General features: G+C 37.0%; 1 protein-coding gene across 1 annotated transcript in view; it reads right to left on the bottom strand.

Moving 5' to 3' along the window:
- Positions 1–2,768: 2,768 nt before the first annotated feature.
- Positions 2,769–12,194, bottom strand: part of IBTK (inhibitor of Bruton tyrosine kinase) — a 79,436-nt gene continuing 70,010 nt past the window's right edge. Inside the window, 3 exon segments of the mRNA XM_007445878.1 lie at positions 2,769–2,900; positions 3,679–3,811; positions 4,218–4,313. Coding sequence (XP_007445940.1) covers positions 2,769–2,900; positions 3,679–3,811; positions 4,218–4,313 — 361 coding nt within the window.

Below are 12,194 nucleotides of genomic sequence, written 5' to 3' on the forward strand. Positions count from 1 at the left end.
CTCGCGCCCGTCTCTGGAGCTCCTTTAGGCAGCGCTCTTAAAACCCCTCTCCTCGCGCACCAGGAAACACAGAGGCAAGAAAAGGTCTCTTGCCTCTTGGGTAGGTCCAGACTTTTCCCCGGACTCCCTCCCGGCTAGCCGTGGCGCACTAACCCCTTCGGGCTATGTTCAAGCCGCCAACCCCAGTCCTCTCCCTGAGCTCCGAACGAAACCGAAACCGAGCCTCAGCTCGCAGCCCCGCCCGCCCCCGGCGGGTGAGCACACGAGCCTCTCGGGCTGGTGAGCGCCGGTCGGCGCCGATCCTCTGTGCGGGAATCTCTCCGCTTTGCCCTCCGCGCCCCTGTTGCTGTGCTGTCCTCCGCGGCTCCGAAGCTCCCCGCTCCGCCTCCCGCAATCTCTGCCCGCGAAGGGGCTCCTAGTGTGTGGAGACCTTTCCTCCTTCACGGCTCCCTCCCACTGGTGCAGGTACCGTCCTTATCCTTTTGTCTCTGTTTATTCTTTTTTCTCTTGCCCTACCCAGGTACGTGGGGAGTTTCTTGCCTTTTGGGAGGTCTGAGGTCTCCTGCCAGCGTTCAGTAGGTGTTCTGTAGGAGTTGCTCCACGTGTAGATGTATTTCTGGTGTATCTGTGGGGAGGAAGGTGATCTCTGCGTCTTACTCCTCCGCCATCTTGGAAAGAGTCTACAATTTATTTTAAAAGCCACCTGTTTAGACTTTATGAGAAGTCCTGAATCCTAGTATTTTGTCAACAAATACGACTTTACCTGACTGGTCTTGATTTTGCAAATGTTAAGCATATTCTGCTGACACCTCTACCCCCAATCCCAATTCCCCATCCAATCAACACCTTTCTAGGCTAAGGAGTTCTATGCAATCTTAAAAACCTCTTCATCCCACCGATCCCTTAAATTGCCCATTTCAAGAGTCTTAAGACTTTCTTAAAGTCATGGGATTAAAGATGAGTTAATTATTGTAGGCAGAATAATGTTAAGGAAAAAACCCATCACTTTCCTGGGCTTTTTGGTCCAGTGTATCAGGTTGCTATCTTCATGTAGTTTATAGCAGTGCTTACCACCTTTCATTTTACTAGCGAAAGAACTTTTTTCTCCCAAATGAAGTTTTATATTAATACCCCACTATATAAACAGGTCGTAAAGTGCAATTGCTCTGAATGAGGTTTGTGAAGACCTAAAACCCCAGAGACTTGGTCAACCCCGGCCCCTCCTTCACATCCCACTCACCAAAGGCCCTTAGGGTGCTTCCCAGGCAGCATGTAGTACACCACGAAAATCACTTCATGGCGTCTTTAAAGATGCCAAGAAGTATGGAAGAATCAAAGGTTCAAATGAAATAAATCAATTACTTCAGAAAATCTCTTTACAGCAACATCCATAAAACATTATAAAATACATTGCTTCTCAATTTACTCAAACATACAGGTGCACTTTAGGAAAACTGCCCTTTTTTAAGTAGTCAAGGAATGGATACAGCATCAACTTCAACAAATACTGGCTACAATATATGATATTAGGAATCATTATTAATTCCTCTTATAATAGATGTCAATATAGTATAAGATATCAAACACACAGTAACAGTGAAATGGATCAAGATTATTTTTTATTGCACATTTGCTTACAAGTTTGCTGCTTTGGGTGGAGCTAAAGCTCAAGCGTTGAGTTAATTTCAGCCGTATTTTCGTCAACCTAATCATAGCAGTGATTTGCCTGTATGTTCCCCTTGGCTTATTATTTCTCAGAAACATTAACTTTCCCAATTTGTCTAGGTGCTGAAGCACAGATTTAACTTTTTTTTTTTTTAATTTAACCACTCAAAAACAACCCGAACAGCATACTGTAGAGAAAACAATGTTTATGTCTATTCATATAACCCAGGCTCAGAGAATTTCTGATTATGTAACATTGTAAAGGTAACTGTAAACCAACCTTCTTCCAAACTATTCAATTCTTATATGTATAATTAAGCATTTATTTTAGAAAACTGTAACACTTTCAGAAATGGGTTCTGTCACAATAAGGCTTTTTGTAAGGTCTCCTCTCCCCATCCAAAAACAATCCCCACAATGACTCCAAATCTTATTTTAAGAAACTATTATTTTAGACTAAGCTGCTCAGAATAGTATTCTTATTTCCTTTCCACCATACTCCACAGTTCAATGCAAAATGGAGAATGTGCTGTTGAAACCGAAATAAAATGGCATTCAGGCAGCTCAGGCTTTAAAAATCAGGCCAGAACGTTCAAAGCCCGATGAAAACGACACAAGAATGGAGGCATAAGTACTATAGCAAACACAAAATTTTGGCCATTAATGGATCAAAAGTAATGGCTGACGCTCCTACTTTAAGCTCATCAATGTCACACTAAAAAAAAAACATGATATTTGGCAAAAATCTTCTAAATTATTTATCCCAAATTCTCAAATGGAAAGTTATTTTTAATGCATCACTCTTAAAGTTTACACTTCAATCACTCATGTTTTCCTTTTAAGACTATTCAGAAAAATAGTTCTATTTAAATAAGTTTTTCCTCTCACACATTTTTACACAAAAGGTTACTAAAATCACAATTCTCAGCGACTTCTTTTTAATCATACAAACAGTATATGCTTCAAGTTCAGTAGAGAAATTAAATCCTTTCTTATTCTATCTAGAACATGATCTGTTACCAAATGTGTAAGAACTCTTTTCCCACAGCATTTATTTATAACAGTCACAACTTATGCAAAGTGTATCTCAACTCCACGGTGAACTAGCATCCATGCTTATTCCACATAGGTACTGCCAGTGGTCCCTGCGGTGTCCTTTCAACAATGACAAACTCATCAGGGTTGCCAAATGCTTCATAGAAAACCAATAAATCTTGTATCGCACGCTCCTCAATCTGAAAGGAGGAAGGAAAAAAGAGAAGTTGCTTTACTCCTTCAATTATACACCGAGCAGGATCCTATTAGCTTTCCAGTTTCCTTTTGTGGAACTACCACTTTCTGTGCATACAAGACAGTGGAATAGGTATCCTGTTATCCCCTTCGAAAGGAGAAGGGTTGAGGCCTGAGTTAGAATAATCAGATACCCACCTTCCCTTGATTTTAATCTAGAGCAAGGAAAAAGAAACTGAAGATGGCTGATGGAATCCATTCATTCCAATTGCTCATCCTGTGAGATACTTTCTGTTGTTGTACAAGTCTAGTTCTTTAAGCTCTTCAGGACAACTGTGAGTCTTGTCTGTTTCCTAAGCCTGGCTCTCTGGTTTTCAGCTAAGTCTGTGGAATCTCAGTGTCTCTCAAGTAAGTTCTCTTCTCCTTAAGTTAGCCTGACTTGGTGTCTGTGGCTTACAACCTAAGAACTCTTACTGATACAGAATCCAGGTGTAGAGCTACATAATGCCAAGTTCTCTACTGGTCACTTTCAAAAACAGTCCAAAGCATCACCGGTGCTAAAAATATTAGCTTTAGCACAATTTATTAGTTGTAAATTAATTATCCTGAATACCTTCAAATTAACACTTGCTGAATGCTTCAGTTTTTACACTGCACTCACATTTTAATGTGATAAATACATGCACCACTGCAAAGCAAACAAAGAGCGTTTTCTTAAGACCTAAGAATGAAATGTAGTATAGTTCTTACCCTAAATTAAACCCAAATAAGCATGTTATTTACCTGAATCAAAGCCAAGGGTTTTTCTCGACTTCTGATAAGAGCTGCTTCCTGCTGTAGCTCTTCTTCTACAATAGATGCAAAAGTGACTGGCGCTAGCACGGAAGAAGCAGGCAGTGAAGAACACAGCCAGGGACTGAAAGAACGGGAATTGTGAATTTTCATTCATCTTGCCAAATTTTGCACACAAAAATCTCCTCTGAAATACTCTTTAACAGTGTTACGTTTTTTTCCTTGTGACCTATAATATAAGGGGACCTGGAAGCTTTTGCATTCAACTTACAGAATGACAAAGTGACAAACAGAAACAAGGAGAATATTTTCTTTGGATTGGTGCTGTAGAGAAAACTTTGGAAACACCAAAAGCTGGAATGGAGCTAAGCTATATAACTAAACAGAAAGGTAACTCAAACTGTGGAGCAGAAAGTATTCAGATAATACATTCTACTTGATATCATACTATTCCCAATTTCTTAATATTCTCTCTCAGTGCTAAAAAGCAGTCTAGCTTTGAGGTCCCAAAGCTAATCAATTAACCTTACTTGGGACTGTCTAGAAGTGGTACACCTATGGTTGCCTATCTAGAAGTGGTACACCTATGGTTGCCTTCTGGTCCTGGGGAACCATGAGTAGAACATCTGCAAAACAACAGAAACTGAAGATTAAAGCTTCTAGTACCATTAGTAAAATTGCTTATTAATAGAAATACAGAGGAGGAATTGCAAGGCCCTGACTCAGAAGACAAATTAATATATGCAACCAGACTTACCTTTAAAATTGTAAGTAAAGAACAACAAAAAAATCTGTAGGTAGTTATAAAATCTTGTGTATAAAATACCATGGGGAAAGATCTCGCAAGAAATGGTCTGTTTTTCAGAAACAGAGACACAGATGCAGAAAACAAACTTACGGTTACCAAGGGGGAAATGGGGTGGCAGAGGAATAAATTGGGAGACTGGGACTGACACATACACACTACTATATATAAAATAGATAACTAATAAGGACCTACTGTATAGCACAGGGAACTCTACTCAGTACTCTGTAATGGCCTATATGGGAAAAGAATCTAAGAAAGAGTGGATATATGTATATGTATAACTGATTCACTTTGCTGTACACCTGAAACTAACACAACACTGTAAATCAACTATACTACCCCCCCCAAAAAAAATGGTCTGTTTTTTCTAATAACATTCATATAGCCAATTTACTGTAATCAAACATATGTTAGGAAATACAGACAACTTTGTGAAGAATGTTTTATATTGGTTAACATTTATGAATAAGAGTGACAGATTAGCACTGAGCTTCAAAATATATAGAAACAAGATAATCAGCAGCCAAATCTTGTGACTATAATATATAGTCTAAATTTTGTAAGCAAGAAAAATACAGGGCTTCCCTGGTGGCGCAGTGGTTGAGAGTCTGCCTGCCGATGCAGGGGACACGGGTTCGTGCCCCGGTCTGGGAAGATCCCACGTGCCACGGAGCGGCTGGGCCCGTGAGCCATGGCCGCTGAGCCTGCGCGTCCGGAGCCTGTGCTCCGCAATGGGAGAGGCCACAGCAGTGAGAGGCCCACGTACCGCAAAAAAAAAAAAAAGAAAAAGAAAAAGAAAAATACAGTAAATACTCTGATACTCTAAGGATTATAGATAGGACAGAAAATTATTTTATTGAAGTATAGTTGATTTACAATGTTGTGTTAATTACTGCTGTACAGCGAAGTCATTCAGTTTTACACGTTTGTGTGTGTGTGTGTATATATATATATATATATATATATATATACACACACACACACTACATTCCTTTTTTTAAAATATTCTTTTCCATTATGGTTTATCATAGGACATTGAATATAGTTCCCTGGGCTCTACAGTAGGAGCTTGTTGTTTATCCATTCCATATACAATAGCTTAAATCTGCTAAACCCAACCTCCCACTCCATCCTTTCCCCAACCCCCTCCCCCTTGGCAACTACCAGTCTTGTTCTCTGTGTCAGTGATCCTGTTTCTTAGATAGGTTCATTTGTGTCATATTTTAGAGTCCACATATAAGTGATATCATATGGTATTTGTCTTTCTGGCTTACTTCACTTGGTATGATAATCTCTAGGTCCATCCATATTGTTGTAAATGGCATTATTTCATTCTTTTTTATGGCTGAGTAATAGTCCATTGTTTATATATTCCACATCTTTATCCATCCATCTGTCGATGGACATTTAGGTTGCTTCCATGTCTTGGCCATTGTGAACAGTAGTACTGCTATGAAACTAGGGGTGCATGTATCTTTCTGAATTATAGTTTTGTCCCGATATATGCCCAGGAGTGGGATTGCTGGATCATAATTCTATTTTTAGTTTTCTGAGGAATGTCCATACTATTTTCCACAGTGGCTGCACCAGTTTACATCCCTACCCACAGTGTAGTAGGGTCCCTTTTTATCCCCACATCCTCTCCAGCATTTATCTGTAGACCTTTTAATGATGGCCATTCTGACTGGTGTAGGGTTGTACCTCATTGTAGTTTTGATTTGCATTTCTCTAATAATTAGTGATGTTGATCATCTTTTCACGTACCTATTGGCCATCTGTATGTCTTTTTTGGAGAAATGTCTATTTAGGTCTTCTGCCCATTTTTGGATAGGGTCGTTGTTGTTGAGTTTTAGGAGCTGTTTGTATATTTTGGAAATTAAGCCCTGTCAGTCTCATAGTTTGCAAATATTTTTTCCCACTCTGTAGGCTGTCTTTTTTTTTTTTTTTTAATGGTTTCCTCTTCTATGCAAAAGCTTGTAAGTAAGTTTGATTAGGTCCCATTTGTTTATTTTTGTTTTTATTTCTGTTGCCTTGGGAGACTGACCTAAGGAAACACTGGTACGATTTATGTCAGAGAATGTTTTGCCTATGTTCTCTTCTAGGAGGTTTTATTGTCATGTCTTATATTTAAGTCTTTAAACCATTTTGAGTTTATTTTTGTGTATGGTGAGAGGGTGTGTTCTAACTTCATGAGTTACGTGTGGCTGATAGGACAGAAACTTCAAGGCACAATCTGCCTTCTAAGAACTCACAAACTAGATCAGGAAACAACATATAAAATGACATAATACAACAGAAAAGAATTGAAGAAAACAAACTTAAAGGTCTTCTGACTCTAAGGACTTTAAAAACCATGGAGAAGACAATAAAAGGGCTATAGAATGAGGGGGTGTAAGAAGCATTCCTGTAAGGAGAAAAATTAACAAAGGAACTACAGAGCGTGGCCTAAATGTGGAATTCTATGCTTAGAAAGATACCTAGAAATTACTTAGATTAATCCAATGCCCTCTTTTCAGCAATAAGCAAATTTAGGTCTAGCTGGGTTTAACAACAGAAAGTCAAACAGCAAGTAGACAAACAGGGCCTAAAATACTGACTTCCTGATTCATTTATGCACATTTATTGGGTTTGTTTCAGCACTATGGTACTGAAAATCAGGCTGATTAAAATTCAGTCCCCTCCACTAAAAAGAAACTCTGGTAAAAGAGATTTAAAAAGGTATTTAAGAATGACAAAGCAATGTGAGAGTATATAATTAATATTTATACCAATAATGTACCAAGTACTATGGATCCACAGGAGAAATTAACAATATGGAGGAGGGTATAAACTGTTGGCTTCACTGAGGAAATGACATTAAAGCTGAGAGGAGTGGCATTGAGATAGATAGGGTTTTGGTCATACTAATACATGGAACAGTAAAAGATTTTGTTGGCTTAAGTAAAGGTAGGTTGTTCTCTTCAATAAACTGAATGATTGGATTAAGAGATTAGGAGGGAAATAAAGTTAAAATGAAATAGTAGGGTCAGAGTACAAATACAGTAAGAACTAAAATGTTTTTGAATCTGATTTGTGAGTGGGCAAATTTACTGAGAGTATTTTCATATACATTATCTCATTTATCTCATTTAATCTTTGTAATACTCCATGAAGAAAGCATGCATTATTTCCGTTATACTGATTAGGAGACTAATACTCAAAGAATATTCGATAATTTGCCTGACTCACAGACTGGGGAAATGGTAAGGACAGAACTCAAATCCAGGCCTTTTTCACTCAGAATACAGTGTATTTTCTATACACTGTAGTGTATAAAAATGTCTTCTCATTCTTTAAGGACTGGTTCAAATATCACCTTTCCTCTTTTTAGAGCACTTCAATTACTGTTCTAAAACTTCACACACATCTGTCTTAACTGCTAGACTAGTCTCTCAAGGTGCAGGACTCTGTTTCTTTTATCTTTGTATCTCAGTGTCCAGCAAAACACCTGGAACATAGTTGTTTGTAAAAAAAAAAAAAAAAAAAGTAATTAGAGAATAAATAACTGAAGCAGAAACCAAAGGATTTTAAATATGGGACAGAATAAAAGCAGAGTTTTTCTTAAAAAAAATTCCTTATTCTTTCGAATTACTAATAACTTCTTCCTTCCAGATGTGGGTACTGAAATACAAAATGAAATGAAAATGGGTACTTATTAGGTTCTTAGTTTTAATGAAGTTCTATGACTTGAATCCTGCCGGATACCTGACCTATGACATTCAAAAAGATAAGAGAATCTCCGGGATGAAGTAAAAGACTTCCAGCCAGAAGAAAAATGAAGCCAAGGAGATAAATAGAAAGCTGTTGGGATAAACCTGTTAGGAGATGATGAGAATCTAAACTAAAATGACTATAAAATAAATGGGAAAATTCTATGTTCTAATGGAATAGATAACTACCTTGGACAGGCTAAATGGAAATCCCCTTGGTTAAGTTCCTTGAAAGGTCCTTAAGTCAGTCAGGGCTGGAGATTAGAGGCCTTCTAGGACAATAAATTATAACATAGCATAACAAAACAGATAATGATAAACTGGTGCTCAAAAATCATCCCGGTGTCTAGGGATCAGCTAAAGTGTTTTGACACGTTCAGAGAAATGCAAAAATCATGTAGAACCAGTTATTTTTTAATTGTTAAGAGTAAGAAGCAGCAACTATAAGCCCTATGTTTGAAAATGATGTCACTGGCAAACAGAACTGAATATAAGGACTAAAGTATCTTATATAGGCCTTGTTAAATCAAAGCCAAACAATCAAGAGAGCTTAAGCATAACAACTTTATCTATGTAACATTCTATAATTCATAAAGTACTTTCATATGATAGGCATTACTGTTCTCGTTTCAGAAAGGTTCAGAGGGTTGCTGTAAGCATTAGACTTAAATCGTTTCATAAGATGTTAGAATTCTTTCCATTAATGATTTTCCAATGAATAATCTCATTAATTATAAATTTACTTAAACAGTTATAAGTCTGTCAAAATTTCCTCTTACAATGAAGCAAAATTGCTAAATAAAACAGAGCTATGACTAAACAAATATAAAAACAGTATAAGCTTTCCAACAATAAATAACAGCATTATTAAGCCTTAGGTATTTGCAACACAAACAGACATCCCAATAGATAATCCATATAAAATTTAGCCTTCTGAAAATAAAACCAACATAAAAGGGCTGGCTAAAATCTTTCAAAGATTTTTGTTCCAACTGAAGAATATTAATCTTGCCAAATTTAGACTTCAAGAGAAAAACTAAATTACTTTTTGCTCACATAGTTGACTGTTTTTAAAAAGAATTTTATATTATCCCAGTTACAAAGATTTTATATAAAATTAGAACTGATATAATGATTTTGTCTCACACATAGCTTTTCTTACTAATTAGAAACACAAGATCACATTTTCTGCCTAGAATTACATAAGGAGGTATTTAAGTGAAAAGAAAATGAAAGAAAACACATTAAAATGAAAAAGAATACAGAAGTAACAATAAACAAACAGAAACTGCATTAATCCTTCTTTTCACATCAATAAGTAACAACACTGCCATTCTTCTAGTTCCCTAGCCGTAGGGGGAAAAAAGATCACATTTCCTACAATTAAAACAAGAATTTATTATTTGTGGAATTTCCTAGGATGAGCCCTCCATCCCTGCCACCCTGATTCCCTAAAGAATCATTAAGCATTCTTTTCTTGCTTTAATTCCCACCATTTCCTCTGTTTCTACTGCCCTTTCTCCTCTCTTTTAAAAATCCCATCCTATGTTCAAAAGCTAGTAGCAATGAAATAGATCGATATTTTTCTAACACTATTCATATGGCCATAAATATAACAATCAAATATTTGTGACTGAATAGGAAAAGTGTTTATGAACGTAATACTCAAGGCTTTCCTCCTCAATGAAGTTTTTCCAGACAACTCTAGCCCACTGTCATTTCTCCTTCTCTGAACCACTCATACAGCACTTAGTCATGTATTGCTTTGGGACTTCTTTAAAACTGTTATGTTATACTGCAACTTTATTCTTGTTCTGTCCGTTAAATTCTGTGTGTGCACAGACTTACCAACTTGATTTCAAACATATTTAAGGATGCGCCTGTGTATTATACTTTTATATATACCCAAGAGACCGGCAGAATACTGTACGTATATCAAGTGTCCCATAATTTGCTGAGTTAATATTTTACTTTATTATTTCCTTTAAAAAAAGCTCTCCTATTTTCTATGATGAAATTAAAAATGAAACCCAAGCTGTTTTCTTTCTAAGTGATCAGATGATACAGACAGCTATTTAAAACATCAACTTCCACTTGCCAAACACCCAAGCTATGGAGAGCATGATATATCAGCTAGCATGATAACTATCACACACTCCTTTAACTAAAATTTGCAAAGCAGTCAAACAAACAGCACATAACAGTTTTCACCATTAAGAGCCTGATGTTATAGCACACCCTAGCGATCAAATATGAAACCACATATCCTTAAAATTTTTAAAGTTCCACGACAAATAAAAATATCCAAAGAAAATAAATTTTTAAAAATACATTCAATATTTAAAATGTAAAAATATTACAAAAACAATTGTAACATTCATACATCTGAGGCATACAACATAACTCATTACATTAGAAGTAAATGGAACTTGAAACAGCTAAAATTTTGTTTCATTTATTCTTCTCGTTCACCAGATGCTCACTGAGCTCCTACCACATGCTAGGAAACATTCTAATCAATCAGTGATGAGCAAAGATCAATCTTCCTCGCTGTCACTGAACATACAGCTAAAAACAGAGACATTAAAATACTTGTATTTGAAAACATTAAAGAATCACACCAATAGTAAGTTTACAGTAATTCCACCCTTATCCACAGGAATACATTCCAAGTCCTCTAGTGGATGCCTGAAACTGCGGATAGTACTGAACCCTATACATACCATGTATACATACCTAATGATAAAGTTTCATTTATAAATTGAGCAGAGTATGAAAGTTACAACAATAATAGAATTACAACATATTGTAATAAAAGTTATATGAATGTGGTCTCTCGCTCTTTCAAAATATCTTGTACAAATATGCCTTTTCCATCTTAACTAGGAACTTACGCACTGTGGCCATAACTTCTGCATTCTGAGGTATGATAGCAAAACTGGCATGAATTTCTTTTTCCTTCTTCATAATGTCATGGATAGAAAATTCACTTGTATCATAGATCTTAGCAACCTAAGGATACAGTTTTTTTCCTCTCCTTATTAGGTCGAGAACTTTGAATTTTTTCACTTAAAGGAAGCACTTCATGGCTTCTCTTTGGCATATCTGAATTGTCAACATCACTACTCTTATGCTTTGGGGCCATTAGTAAGTAAAATACAGGTTACCTGAACAAGCACTGTGATACCCTGACAATCGATGTGATAACTCAGATGGCTACTAAGTGACTAACGGGCAGGATATGCTGGACAAAGGGATGATTCACGTCCCAGGTAAGATGGAGCAGGATGGCGAGAGATTTCATCACACTGCTCAAGACAGCGTACAATTTAAAACTTAAAAATTGTTTATTTCTGGAATTTTCCATTTAATATTTTCAGACTACAGTTGACAACGGGTAACCAGAACCACGGAAAGGAAAACCACAGATAAGGAGGGACTACTCTAACTGTGCTAAGTGTGATGAGTGAGAAGCACTATGAAGACACATAACAGGAAACTGACCCAGTAAGAGAATAAGAGACGTCAGACTTCTCAAATATGACTGAACAGAGATTGGAGGAGAGTCGACTATCAAAGGGTAGTAAGTGGGAGGAAGTAACTGGTATCTGAGAAACTAAGAGAAGGCTAAGGTGGCTAAAATACAGAGATCATGTTTAAAAGATAAAGCTAAAGAGGCTGGCAATGTGGGCCTTGAAGGCCATCTAAAAACTCTAGCTTTTATCCTACGAGGCTAAGATTTGCATTAAAAGAAACACACACACCACACACACTAGCTCAGTATATTGTAGAGAAGGAAGGAAGGCTATGGCAGGACCAGTTAGGAGGCTTCCTCAGGTGGCCCAGGTGAAAGATCTCAGTAGTCTGAATGAGGGTGATGGCAGTGGAGGTGAGGTTTAATACATAGATCTGAGAAATATTTAAGAGCTAAAACTGTCATGTCCTGCTGA

The sequence above is a fragment of the Lipotes vexillifer genome, unplaced genomic scaffold, assembly GCF_000442215.2.
Source record: "Lipotes vexillifer unplaced genomic scaffold, Lipotes_vexillifer_v1.1 scaffold413, whole genome shotgun sequence".
Lineage (NCBI taxonomy): Eukaryota > Metazoa > Chordata > Mammalia > Artiodactyla > Lipotidae > Lipotes > Lipotes vexillifer.